Below are 14,817 nucleotides of genomic sequence, written 5' to 3'. Positions count from 1 at the left end.
AGGAGGAACGGCTGATGCAAGTGAAGCGCCACCTAATACAGTGGGAACAGAGAAAGAAAGCAAAACACTCTTGTTGATATTTGTATATAGTGCACTCGTGTATATATGTATTTTTCTTTTCTTTTTTGTTGCACCTGTGACGCTTGACGTCTGCCCTGACCAGCGCCTCCTCAATTACTCTGTAATAGAGGAGGCGCTGCTCTGACTCAAAAGGCTGTCAAAAGGGACGAGGTGCACTCACTCACTGCTGGTAGTGGTGGTAGTGGTGGTGCTATCAGTTCATTCACCGCTCTGCCGACGAACCCGCTATGTCATAAAGAATGATTGAAAAATTAGGTGAGTTATCCTTGATTCAGATTATATTTTCATGACTTTTCAGTGTTTCATCGATGTATCGCTCCTTATATTGTCACAGGTAGTAGCTGTACAAGCAGTGTGAGCACTGCTTCTAGCGATGTTCACATTTGCGGACGCTGTCAGGCTCGGTTCTTCGACATCGAGACCTTCTTGGAACATAAACAGAAAGAGAAAGAGTCATCGTTTGAGTCAAATGCCCACCCCGAAGGGTCCACAGCCGCTTTAGTTCATGCCTATCTCGACGGAAAGCACAGCAGTACAACTTGCCCGACGTCGCCCACCGAAACTCTCCCGGAACAGTGTGCGAGCACATTCGGCAGGTAGAGTAAGGTTTACATTATGTGTCAATTCGTTTTAAACATTGGGAGGAAAGTGACACACCTGCAGTCTCCGCGAACGCTCTGCCGATTTCCTGTGAGGCGTGTGCCCGAATTAATGATTTCCTGTATTTTCGAAGCGGACGATGGTTACATTGTCAGAGTTAGAACATGAAAAATTGAATAATGTATCTCAATCTACTCTCTGTGATCTCAAGATGTAGAGGTACAGTTGAAATCGCGTTTCCGTTCCCTGTATGAACATTCAAAGGTGTCTACACACTCCTTTACCTTCCTGGAATATCACATTACTTCATGCACTGGCGGACGTCTCTCACCCCCAAAAATTTTGTAAAATTGATGATGAATGTTTTAAGCTGTGTGAAAGAACGGTATATTTTTAACCTGTACGGGAGTACAGAAATATATATATATATTTTGAATTATCTTGCTTTGAGCTGCTACAATTACTTTGTTACTATACACTAATAAAAACAAAGGTTAATGAACAACATGTCAATTAAAAAAAAATCATGTCTCTTAACTGTAGACACAGTCACCTTCATTGCAATGGACCTTTTTCACAATGGCCTATGCGCATGCGTATGATCGCTATATGGGGCACTATGGGGACGAAAGAAGTGGGGAGACCGCACAAATGGCGCGAGCTTGTCGGCCCCACTCCGGACCGGTTTTGGTCCTTTGTGCTACCCTTGTGGATTTGTTTTGACGCGAGCCGAGCATACTTCGTTCGAGAGCCGCTAGGATACGACGTGTTTGTGAAAGAGGCCCATTATAAGACCATATTACTTTACATGATACAGGGCAGCTTTACACTGGAGTCCCTATGTTTTGAGACTAAACTTTCATCTCAGATGCAGTTATTGGTGAAAAGTTTGATAAGTGATCGTAACTCACATGTTGAAGAACCCTAACTCGCATGTTGGGCTTCCAAGGAAGCCACCAGTTAGTGGATAGTACCTGCTCCCCCCCCAAAAAAAGAGGATTGTGCTCTATGACAGCGGTCACATGATTTCAGGAATGAAGAAATGTTCACCAACAGCAGCAGCGTTCAAACGTTTCTGTGCAACATGCTGCCAGAGAGTCCATCCTCTGCCCATAGTTCTCTATGGGAGCCGTCAGCAACCACGTTTGATGCTGCTGATGCGCTGCTCTACTCTCAAGCTACGGTGGAGGATGTCGGGACGCAGGATAAGACTGTCCACACTCTGACACCTGTCAATCCAAGCAGCGAATCGTGTTTAAGTACAGGTCCTGCTGTTCTTCCCGTTCGTGCTCCCATAGTTCCTGCTTCTGCTGAGTCATCTACTTCTGCACCACCTGCAGTCACTTCCACTAATGGTGAGCCTCCGTTTAAACGCCAGAGTTAGTGTGGAGGGTGTTCTGTTCGGGCCATTATTTACAGGACCTGTGTTTGAGCGTGTATTTGCATCCAGTTGTTGAAGATTAAAACCAGGGGTAAGGAGACACGGACGCAGGAGGGAACAAGCACGAATGCTGGACTATCAACATGCGTATACATGTTTGTTCCCTCCTGCGTCCGTGTCTCCTTACCGCTGGTCTCCTTATCTCTAGTCTGGCCTTTAAACTGCAGTGTACCAACGGGCCCAACTTTGCACTATTCTCTGCATCCAATTTACTGTAGACGTAATTGTTTTTGTGTTTATGGGTACAGCTGACCCGAAAGGAGATTCGCGGGAACCTAAATCCGCAAGCGATGTCTGGGACCCATCGACCAGGTCTTCGCTCCTGTCGCATTTAGGGGACAATCTCAGGTCTGGTTGCTTTCCAGGAAAGCATGTCCCGGTGTTTCTAGTTCCTGGTTTGGTCACTGACCGGATTAGTGAACAAAAGCACAATTTTCTAGAACGAGCTCTCTTAGTAACCCCAGGAGAAAGCCTGCAATGGTGGCTAATCTCATAAAAAGACCTTACTGGCTTTTACGCCTTATATCAGGCTAGGGACTGTGCAGTATGTTGACTGGGTGTTGTGCAGTGCTCACCTTCATTATTAAATTTCTAAAGTGAGATATGCCATTCATGGGTACTTTTTTTTGTCCAGGTCAAAAATAGTTCCACACGAATAATGACATCTACAGTACTGGATTTATTAGCATAATTAATGTACCTTTTTAACCCACTGGTGTACCGCTGTAGAGTGTGTGTTCATTATGTGAGGAAAACTGGCACTCCCGCTGCACTACACTAGCTGTGGTGGTATGTGCCACCTGTGCTGCTAGGGTCAGTGCGTGAAATAACTTTGGATAAAAGAATCGACATTTGGGCGCCCGAGTCTGGGCTGTATTAATGACACAGGCACGTTGATCGTGTGTAAATGTGGTACAGTATGTGCGCAAATTGGCTTTGCGTAGAAACGTTTGGTAAACAGTACTTGACTCTTGAAATGTTGCAGGACGCACACGGACAGGGACCATGTTCAGCACTAACCAACATGCTCTTCACCTTCTTGCAGGCTTATAACATTTTCTTAAAGGAGCAGTCTAGAGGCCCACAACTTTGTTTCTGTTTTTGGTCAGTATGGAATGTTAGACGGCCGAAAACAGTTTTCCCACAAATAGTGCAACCGTAGAGAAATTGGGACGCCTGCAATAGCTCCCCGAACCTCCCGTGCGCGAAACGCCCTCCCTCGCCTTCACGATAGGCACGTGATGAGCGCCACCACGCGCGTCACTCTGTGACGCAAGTGGTGAGGACGCTTCTCATTGGACCTGGGATCACATAATCGAGGTGAGCAACTTCGCTCAGGCCGAAGCGTCTGCTACCGCTTCGGAGACGCCATGCGTTCTCCGGCTACGTGATGTCCGAAACGGAGAGTTTGAAGGCTGTCCACGACACAACCACGATTTTTTGGGACCGCAGACACCACAGGAAGAACGAGTGGTGCAGTCCGAAATTAACTGCGCTTGTACAGCGAAAACCCAGCGCTCCCCGACAGTGTGCAGCCTGTCCGACCGTTTTCACCGCGCAGTTGGTTCAGTGGCTAACGGGTGGCGCCACAATACCGCCGCCATCGCTTGCTTTCTGAAACTGTGAATTCTGAGATTCCACAGAAGCCACGGATATATTACTCTTGTGATCGTAATCTTATTTTCTCAGGCTGCATATATGCTTTGTTTTTTGTTAGAAAACGTGATATAAATCATATAAAGAATAGAAGTCAACAAGAAACAGCTTGCAATGTTCGTAGCAGACAGTTTTTCCAATGAACGAATGAGGGGCTCTCTACCACAAACGTCACAGTAGAGTGGGTGTGGTCTGCAGTTGGAGCGCTCCGGCCTGTCACGGTGGCAGCGATTTTCCAAATTAATTGCGCCGTGGTGAAACAACTTTGGACAGAAATATTTTGTGGGAATGCTTTTCACATACTGCTTTACAAGATGACAGCAGTTTTTGGCCATGTTAGATACCACTTTAATGCTCCTTTAATGTTCACGTAACTTGCTTGTAGTGTGGAGAAGCCCCTCATAGTGACATCGAATTTTAAAACTACAAGAGGCATAACCTGCATGTTGTTGTTGATGTGGCATACCTCTCAGGAGATCTCTATCATGCTGTGTCTTTATTCAAAATGATGGCAGGGAAAGAAAACCATTGTGAAATCAGTGCATAGTGACCCAAACGGAACAAAACTTCCTGTGGTATTCCTGGGGATATCCTTTCCCGGAAATTCGGATCTCCCTGGGAGACAGACATTTTTCCCGACAGACGTCCCCCACTTCTCCGAGTGGCCACGGTTTGGATTTCCCACAAATATCCATCGTTTGTCCTCACAGGAAGTTACACGGAGAGGCCGGGACGTTGCACAGACTTACTTGAGTACATACTCAGGGCCCTGTATTTTCTCATTATTATTGATACTGCTTATTGAGCTGCTGCGTAAGTGGACAGATTCCTACTAGCGTTTTTTTCTGCCATTTTGTTTCAGCTTTGGCCACTGCATCTTTCTTTCTCAGTTGCTCCTCTTTGTTTCTTTATAGTATTTCTGTTGCGGACAATGAGCATGAAGCTTTAAAACGCAAAAAGCTCTTAGAACTATGAACTTGGAAAGGCAGTGGCATACCTTTCCAAAGTGAAAACAGATACTATATATTGCTTGTCTTGCGCGCTTCCACAAATTCGAGAGCCCTGTTTGCCCGCGAGTCAAACTAAAGGGTGAAGTGTTCAAGTTTAATGTGATTGTGTATACCGATAACACTGGACTGAAGAACTGCTTGGCATATTAACTCACTATAGGCTAGTTCCATCTCAAATCGAAGAGATCTAGAGACTCGAGAAAGAGACATGGCAAGCTGTGTCGTGGCGTGAGTTCGACCTTTGCTGAACCAACTGAATGCCTCAAATCAAAAGCAGTAAGAAACACAGACGTTATCATTATAGGCTAGTTCCATCTCAAATCGAACAATCCGGTACACTTGATGTCTCGAATGAACGGGAAAAAAATAAATATTGAAGCCATCGGTGAGTTAGGAGAAATAAACGCTTTCTGAATTCTCTGCGCTGCGCGGTACGGGAAATAGGAGAGGAGGAAAAAACTGCCTCTCATAAGATGATGTCGTCGTCGCGTGGGTTTGAGCGTTCGCTACAAGGCTATTTCTTGTCGCATTATAGAAATTTCTTGATCTGGCTTTAGACCACTTGGGGCACAATAGGATCCTGCTTTGGCAGTGCTGTGCCTGTTTTTGTTTGTCTACAAAAAAAATATCGAAGTTGACTCAAAGTGCCGAAAAGCACCATATTCACTGCAACTTTGCGGACGATGTACAAAACTGATAAGATTGAGCTTTATGCCGCTTAATTTGTCATTCATGTGGCTATCGAATCATGTATAATTTGTTGCTCTACTCTGTAAGGAACGTAAGTAATACCTCTTTCAGTAGCACCATACCACCGAAAAATGACGAATTTCGGAAGCCTTTATCTAAAAAACCCCACCGAAAACTTGCCTCGAAAATTTTATATGTTGTAGGTAGTTCCTTAGACTAGGCACAGAAGCAAAATCAAAATTCGGACTTGATCGGTAGGCGCACTGTGAATTTTTTGCCAGCCCTATACGCGGAGCGCATTGAAGCCGTGGCACCGTGTCCCGCGTGTTGCAAAATGGAATTTTCCAAAGGGACTTTCAACTTCTGTCTTCATATAAAAAGTAATTGCTATCATTTGAAACCATTCTGAGGTTTCAAGGTTTCCTTTTCAAGATTCTGAGCGTTTGCGCTCATACAATGGTGTAATCGCTGAATCTAGATTGTGGAGCAACCAGATGTGCTCGCATTTTTTGCGGGATGTCACACATGCATTGCAAGTGCTGAGAGCCTGGGAAGAACAGAATGATCTTTGTAAGAGGTATATCTGTTCAGGGTTATTCTAAACAAGCATATTTACTGTACGTATTATGGCAAGAGGGACGCAGTGACTTCCAGTATTCTTTTAAACATTTCCTTTACTACGGCCCAATGACCTCGGACGGGGGAAATTGCACTGAGGAAAATGTTGCTGTGTAGTGTCATATGCACACACTCAAGGCTAATTCATGGTACCTTTTGTGAACCTTGCCGAAACAGCCCGACTGGCGCTGCTGTCCAATATGTTATACGGTTCGACATGCTGCGACCATGGGAAGGTCCTGATCGCATTTACTCCCTGAAGACACCTTGCGCAAAGTTTCGCCTACACACAGAAGACGCTTCACTCACTTCTCGACTACAGAAGTGCACGGAGTGCCCTTATACAGAGTGTGCGATGACATCTGCATTTCTGTAGTGTGTCGTCCTGGCATCTACCTCAATGGCCTCTTCGTTGTACAGTGCTGATTGTGTGGATTTCGCTGACTACCGCCTCATACACAAGAAAAAAGTGCTATAGCCAAAAAAATTTCGCTTTGCTTCGGAGATCGGCGTAGCTGCCATAAAGACTGTGGTTGCCGAAGGCGTAACAGAAATGGGCCAGCTATGCAGAAGCTGCTTCAAGTACTTCACAGCAAAGGTGGCTGAATCACAACACGCAGCAATGTTGCCCACATATGAAAGAAAATCTGACAAGAACCTGCCATCAAAAGTAACATTAAGGAAAGTGGCTTCCACAGTTCATGACACGAGCACTCTCATCCACCCGGAATGCTCTGCATAACTTACTTTTACTTGCATAACTTACGTTTACCTTCTTACCTTCTTACCTTCGTCACCTTGTCTTCTTCGCTGTCAAGTTCTTGTTATTCTGTGTACTGTAAATATGCTTCGATATGATCACCGTGGACAAATATACCTCTTATAAAGACGCAAAAATATTCTAAAGCATTCTGTTCCTCACGGGCTCCCAGCACTTGCAATGCATGTGTCATCCCGCAAAAAATGTGAGCACATATGGTTGCTCCACAATCTACATTCAGCAATTACAACACTATTATAAACGCAAGCGCTCAGAACGGTTTCAAATGATAGCAATTACTTTTTATATGAAGACAGAAGTTGAAAGTCCCTTTGGAAAATTCCATTTTGCAACACGCGGGACACGGTGCCACGGCTTCAATGCGCTCCGCGTATAGGGCTGGCAAAAAATCCACAGTGCGCCTACCAATAAAGTCTGACTTTTGATTTTTCTTCTGTGCATAGTCTAAGGACCTACCTACAACATATAAAATTTTCGAGGCAAGTTTTTGGTGGGGTTTTTTAGATAAAGGCTTCCGAAATTCGTCATTTTTCGGTGGTATGGTGCTACTGAAAGAGGTATTACTTACGTTCCTTACAGAGTAGAGCAACAAATTATACATGATTCGATAGCCACATGAATGACAAATTAAGCGGCATAAAGCTCAATCTTATCAGTTTTGTACATCGTCCGCAAAGTTGCAGTGAATATGGTGCTTTTCGGCACTTTGAGTCAACTTCGATATTTTTTTGTAGACAAACAAAAACAGACACAGCACTGCCAAAGCAGGATCCTATTGTGCCCTAAGTGGTCTAAAGCCAGATCAAGAAATTTCTATAATGCGACAAGAACTAGCCTTGTAGCGAACGCTCAAACCCGCGCGACGACGACATCGTCTTATGAGAGGCAGTTTTTTCCTCCTCTCCTACTTCCCGAACCGCACAGCGCAGAGAATTCCGAAAGCGTTTATTTCTTCTAACTCACCGAGGGCTTCAACATATATTTTTTTTCCCGTTCATTCGAGACATCAAGTGTACCGGATTGTTCGATTTGAGATGGAACTAGCCTATAATGATAACGTCTGTGTTTCTTACTGCTTTTGATTTGAGGCATTCAGTTGGTTCAGCAAAGGTCGAACTCACGCCACGACACAGCTTGCCATGTCTCTTTCTCCTCTCATAATACTCCCTGCAACATCCCGTCAGGGACCCTATTCGGACAATTCTCCAAACGGCGTGTTCATGCGTGTACGGTTAGGGACGTCCATTCATGTAGCTCCCAGAGATGTCTATCTGATACCCATATCAGGACATGTGCGTTGGGATCTATTTTGAATGTCCACAGGAGAGAGTGTTCAGTCTGGGGAATGGAATCACAAGTTCACTGTATTAGGCTGAATCCAAAATGGAAATAATGTTGCATGAAAAAGAGTACAGTGATCATTGCTATAGAAAACCAAGCTCTTGTTATTACTGTTGGTTCAACCTTTTCCATGTTCCACACGCATGAAATGTTGTGGAGCAGGTCATTCGAATAGAATTCAGTAAGATACTGGATTTCAATCCATTTTATGTGATCAGCATAATTAGAGCCTTGTGTCTTAGGCTTAAATATGGTAAGGCCCATTTTTACCCCAGATTTGTAATGTCGCCACTCACGATAAAACCAGAAGAGAAAAAAAAGAAAACATGCTTGATAAAGTGCAAATACAGTCACCTATATGGGATGAATGCTAAGCAAGCTGAAGATCTGTTTTTTCAGCCTACATTGCCCAATTTTATGACTCTAAAACCTAATAGTTGCCTCCAATTCCCAAATAACGTGACAAACCCTGGAAACACAGGGACTAAGCATGACGTACCTGTTGATGTGTCACAGCCTGAGAATACAACTGTAATCATCTCACCTTCACTTTGACCAGCCATGTTTTACCATGTTCACCTTACCACCTGTGTATGGTCCATCATAGCCAATGTAGACTTTGCCCTATCAAAGATCAAATAATCCCCATTGTCATGATTGTAATAGGTAATGTATCAGTTGTCTCTATTTTCTCGTTTTTCATCTTGGTGATACTTCAGGATTACTTTAACAGTTGAGTTCTGTTCTCTCGATATATTTTCAAGTATTTCACACATACAAACATATATTAACAATATACTGCCCTTTGGCTTCTGGGTTATCTGACCTCTTCTGACCCTTGCCTTAGAGTGTAGACTTTCCTGTAAAATGTTTCTTGCGGAGAATGCTATTTGTGTTGCTTCTAATGTTCACCAGTGAGCTAGATCTACTAGCATGATGTGGAAGTGTTGGCATACAAATATTCCCACAACAACACGAATCCCTACCATCTACCTGGAAGGACACATTAGTTCTCCCCATCCTGAAACCAGGCAAACCCCCAAATGCCTTGTCCTCTTTTTGCCCTTGGAGCCTGACAAGCTGTGTGGGAAAACCAATGGAGAGAATGGTTTTGCATCGTCTCGACTGGTGGCTCGAAAAGCAAGGTGCGTTCCCTCACAAAATTGCAGGCTTTCGTCGCCACCGAAGCTCCATGGGTCCAGTTCTCGACATCGTTTTTACAGTCCAACATGGTCGTGCACATCGGCGGATCGTTCTATCAGTTTTCCTAGAGATCAAGCGAGCCTATGATACCGTCTCTCACATTTGTGTGCTGCATGCCTGAGGCTTTTTTGGAGTATCTGGTTGACTCTTCCGCTGGCTCCAAGATTTCGTTACAGATCGAACTGTCGCTGTACACACATCCCACGGCCAAAGCCCTAAGCATCCCGTTCATCAAGGTGTACCCCAAGGAAGCATGCCGAGTCCTACACTCTTTATTGTGGTAATGGCGGGCCTAAAATCTATAATCTCTCGCAAAGTAGCATTTTCTATGTATGCCAATGACGTTGCCCTTGACGTAGGCAAGTCACGACCAGCCATTCAGCGTAGTTTGCAGCTAGCCTTAAATAATGTCCATCTGTGGGATGGACCTTTCACCCGAAAAGTGCGTCGAGCTCTCTTTCACCCGCAAGGCTATGACAAATTTGCCTCTTTGGGTTGATGCACAGAAGCTCAAGCCTGTACGTTCCCATCGCTTCCTTGGTGTTGTAGGGTTTGGGACAAAAGTTTACGGAACACCAGGGTGTCGCACTTCTCCAATGGAGCGACAACCTATCAGCAAACAGGAGTGGACACACATACTGAGAGATGGGTGGAATAGCCAGCCACCCGTTTCTTATTCGATCTCTGCCTGATAGCTAGCAGGGGGCCGCTTCGATGAAGAAATACGCAGATGCCGTGTTCCCTAAACTTTTGTCCCAAGCTGTACTCGACTCGGACCTGCACTGGGCTCGCCACATTAAGCACCTTGAAACCAAAGTACAGCGGTGGCTTCCTGCAGTTCAATACCTTTCTGACTTAGGATGTTGCTGTGATCAGCACTCCCTCCTAGCTGTTCACGCGGCTTTGGTGAGGGCGACCATGCTTTACAGCCTTCCAATCTTGCACAGTGTTTCCACAGCGTCATTAAATACCCTTCGGACACTGTTTGCCCGAAGCCTTAGTCACTACTTTGGCGTGCCAAGAATGGCTGAAACACTGCAAGTCCTGGCTGAAGCTGGTGAACTCCCGGTGAAGGTTCTCCGTGAGCGTGGAACGGCTCGGCACTTCCTACGTTTGTGTGCGCACATTCCCCTTTACCCAGTCCTCAGGAAAATTTGATACCGCCCTGAAAGCGACTTCTATCGAGTAGCGCAGAGGACACACCAGACTCTCACCGGCTTCATAGCTAAGGACGTCACACCGCAGGAAGGCCCCTGGTCTCTGCCCGTGCCACCCACCTTCGTATGTCATCCGGACCTCCTGGAACGAAGAGATCAGGTTCCCCCTCAAGTCCTTTGAGCCCATTTTTATGCTCTGGTAGACGCAAAGTTTTCTACCTCTGCCGCAGCATACACCGATGATGCATCTCGAAATGGCAAGTCTGCCTTGGCATTCATCATCCCGTCCGAAGGAATAGTGGAAGGACGTCGCCATTCGCATCAAACCTCAGCCACAGCTGCGGAACTCTATGCCATACTTTACTTTCTGCAGCACATCGTAGATTTTACTCCGTGGGAATGGGTTGTGTTCACTGACTCTACATCTATGCTGCAAGCCATTGAAAATTGTGTCATCCGAGGCTCATCCGCACCGTTGGTGATGGATGTGTTAATGGCTTACAGCCTTGTCCATGAAGCAGGGCACAGGCTGGTTCTCCAGTGGGTTCCAGCCCATTGCGGTGGCGAAGGGAATGAACAGGCCGACAGCGCCTCAGAAGCAGTTTTCTCGTCTCAGAGACGGATGCGTATTGCGCTGCTGAGAAGAGCGGTGTTCCGTACTTGATGCCTTGTGACTCCCCTGGCTTCCCGCCAATGGACCACTGACATTCTCCCCCAGCTATGCTGAGCAGAGTTGATCCAGCGCTCGCTTTCCGCACGCCTCGACATACCTCTTGTCAAGATGCCACATTGGTTCATCTAATGCGCCTTTGATGCGGCTTTTACAGTGCAGTGGCGTTACTGCTTGAGACAAGTGGACGCTCCCCAGTGCTGTCGCTGCGGTGCTGTAGAAGATCTAGAGCACATTCTCCTCCATTGCCCATACTACCAACCTTCCCGAACCGCACTCTCTGGATCCCTTAACCAGCTGGACTCTCCCCCTTTCTCTCTCAAAATTGCTTGGTCCCTGGCCACATCCAGCCCACCAACGCTCTGCCCTCAAAGCTCTCCTCACCTTTCTGGACACCATAGGACTTTGATCCTTATTGGGAAGGAGCTCATTATTTCATTCCTCCTCGCATCACCACTAGCAATGGGGTAGAGTATTGCCCCTGGCGATGAAACTCCCCATTCGTCACCTCACAATAAAGTTGCTGTTGTTGTCCAAATAGTATTCTGTATCGGCAATGTTGCATAGTACTGCTCAAGCTGTAGGCACCAAGTAATTACCCTCGAAAAATATCACAGGATTTGATGACAGTACGTCAGTAGGAATGGAAGCATCCTTCACTCCTCCCCCCCCCTCCTCCCTCTAGTAGGAGTATGAAGATTGTTTCAGTTACCAATGTCAGTCTGATGCTCATTGTGACACACAATGTGCTAACTAGCTGTTGGATTAAAATACTTCGAAATATAGGTACATGCTACATGTACCAACATGTACATGTATAGTTGGATATGACAAAAGCGTATTCTGCACCGTTTCTGACTTTGAGAATTTTCTTTCCTTCCTAGAACAACCTGGAAAGAAAAGAAGAAAAAGAACTGGACAGCAAGACCTACAGCAACTGCTTTGCTGTTCAGTGCAAGGCTGCTCATTCCGCACCCCTTCAACGAGAGACCTGACTAGGCACAGCCGAACCCACACTGGGGAGCGCCCCTTTGCCTGTGACCATTGCGACATGCGGTTCAGCCGGCGGGATAAACTCCACAGCCATAGACGTATGCACACGGGCGAGAAACCTTTCTCCTGTGACCAGTGTATGTATTTTTGGCAACTAAGGCGGCCGCACCTATACGAAACTTTCACATCCTATTACACTGCAAAGGAAGTGGGAAACGGAGTTGAAACTTTTACACGTGACACTTGTGAACAAGGTCAGTGGTACTAGTACTTGAACATATGTATGATTAAGGCCCTCCATTTTCCGCGATTCTGCGAAATTGCACAAAATTCCGAATTTCCTTCTGATTAATCGAGTTAGTCTGGTTAATCTGGTTAGTCGAGTTCCGAGTCGAATTCCGATTAATTGCGGAATCCTTCATTTCGCACAGAATTTCACGGAATCCCTTATTTTTAGGCATGTGCGGATATTAGAGTTCTCGAATTCGAATCGAATACCCAATATTCGCCAAATACGGACAACACCTCCCGAAAGTGGGCTTCACCTGACACTTTCCTGCACAAAGTGAAGCCTGCTCTACAAAACTGAAGCCTGCTTTACGAAATTGTTCACGCTACAGGACAAACACAAACAGATTGTAGTTTAACGTTAGTCCAAGTTTATTGTGCATACTTCGCCCGAAGAAGGGACGGCGTCCCTTCCGTGTGCACTTTAGCGGTGGCAGTGGGGGATTCTGATTTGATGTCTGGAAGGTTGCCTACAAAAAGCTAAGACTCTTAAATAGTGCCTACAGCCCAGGAACAAAAAAGGGTATCCTAAAGATGTAACTTCCCCAGGGCATGTATTGTACAAGTATATTGATGCATATATTGATGCTTTCGGCACCGGCGCTCAGTTGGTACGATGTCGCTGTTTTCGACGCGTTGTCACCATATTAAATGTGCGTATACGAAGAGGGGAGTCAAGTCCTGTAGATCACATAAATAAAATACAGAAGCCGACACTGAAGATTTTTGTTTAAGTTTAATTTGTACAAGCTTTCGCGTGGAGGTCCACGCTTCCTCAGGTACAAAGTGAAGTGGTGACACACATAAGTATATATAGTATACACGACTAAACACACTGCTGTACAAAGAAAGGGAAGAGGAGAGGAGATATGGTGCCACATGTCTGTGTACAATGAATAGCTGGGCAGACGGATAGGTGACCTCTAACCGTTTAAGAACAGTAAAAGGTGTTGTTATGAACAAAAAGGCTCGCCAACCCAGTTTCGCGGAAGGGGGGTCAGGAGTATGGGAAACGAGTGGCCCAGAATGGACAAAAGGGAAGGTTACGGATTATCTAACGGAGTACCAGACGATGACTGAAAGTGGGGATTCAAGAATTGTGCACAAATAAATGTAGATATATAGCTACTAAATTTACATAAGCGGATATAACGAGCCAGGTCTAAGATTCAGACCATTTGGTGTGAGACACTTGAATTGCGAAATTAAGTAGGACTCTCTATTCTTACGTTTAATGTCGGTGCGGAACCCAGATTCTAGCAATATAATTTTCAAATCAGTTTCAAAATCGTGATTAGGTTGATTGAAGTGAATGGCGACAGGAATTTGGCGGGCATTTAGGATATCAAATTTGTGGCCATAAAATCTTTTTCTCATTGTGTTGGAGGTTTCACCGATGTATTGTGAATTGCACTTGCAGCAGAATATCAAGTAACAAATATTGGGTGAATTACAGTGGAGTGAATGACGAATTTTCAAACAGAAGTCACCCAAAGTGCTACGGGCAATGGTGGACGGCGCGATAAATTTACAGGTCTGGCACCGTGTACTACCACAGGGATAACAACCCGGCGAGCGCTTCATCATGCATGATGACGTGAGGATGTCGCGCAAATTTTTCGATCTACGGAATGCTACTAATGGGGGAGTGGGAAAAATTTCCTTTAATTGCTCATCAGCATGTAATATATTGAGGTGGCGTCTAAGAATGGAATTGGTATTGACAAGTGATTTATGATATGTGGTGGATAAAACTACATTACTTAAGTCCTCTTTGCGTTTCGGGGTGAATAAGGACTCCCTGGATAGGCTAGATGATTTGGCAAACGAGTCATGGATGAGTTCAAATGGGTAATTTCTTTTTTCGAAATCAGATGCCATTTGCTGAGCATGTTTTACAAAATCAGTCTGATCTGAGCAGATTCGTTTCAGGCGCAAGAACTGACCATATGGAATACTCCTTTTCTGGTGATTGGGATGATAGCTTTCATAGTGGAGATATTGGCGCTTGTCCGTTGGTTTCTTGTATAGTTCAGTTGTCAGCCTACCAGATTTACATGACACTGTCACATCAAGGAAGTTGATGGATGACCTTGAATAGTTACAGGTAAATTTAATTTTGCTATGCAGAGAATTGAAGTGATCAAAAAATGACTGCAGAGATGCCTCATCACCAGACCAGAGGACAAAAATGTCGTCGATGAACCTGAGATATATAAGTGGCTTAAGGGGAAAGAATTGAGGGCTGAGTTTTCAAAACGACCCATGAATAAATTGGCATAATTAGG

The 14,817-nt window shown here is 45.2% G+C and overlaps 1 protein-coding gene across 1 annotated transcript in view; it reads left to right on the top strand.

Moving 5' to 3' along the window:
- The first annotated feature begins 262 nt into the window (after positions 1-262).
- Positions 263-14,817, top strand: part of LOC135378254 (zinc finger protein ZFP2-like) — a 30,272-nt gene continuing 15,717 nt past the window's right edge. The window contains exons 1-4 of the mRNA XM_064611229.1: positions 263-336; positions 416-677; positions 1,714-2,036; positions 12,133-12,378. Coding sequence (XP_064467299.1) covers positions 321-336; positions 416-677; positions 1,714-2,036; positions 12,133-12,378 — 847 coding nt within the window. The 5' untranslated portion in view covers positions 263-320. The remainder of the gene's footprint in view (positions 337-415; positions 678-1,713; positions 2,037-12,132; positions 12,379-14,817) is intronic.

The sequence above is a fragment of the Ornithodoros turicata genome, chromosome 1 (assembly GCF_037126465.1).
Source record: "Ornithodoros turicata isolate Travis chromosome 1, ASM3712646v1, whole genome shotgun sequence".
Taxonomy (NCBI): Eukaryota; Metazoa; Arthropoda; class Arachnida; order Ixodida; family Argasidae; genus Ornithodoros; species Ornithodoros turicata.
This window is presented reverse-complemented; position numbering and strand designations above follow the sequence as displayed.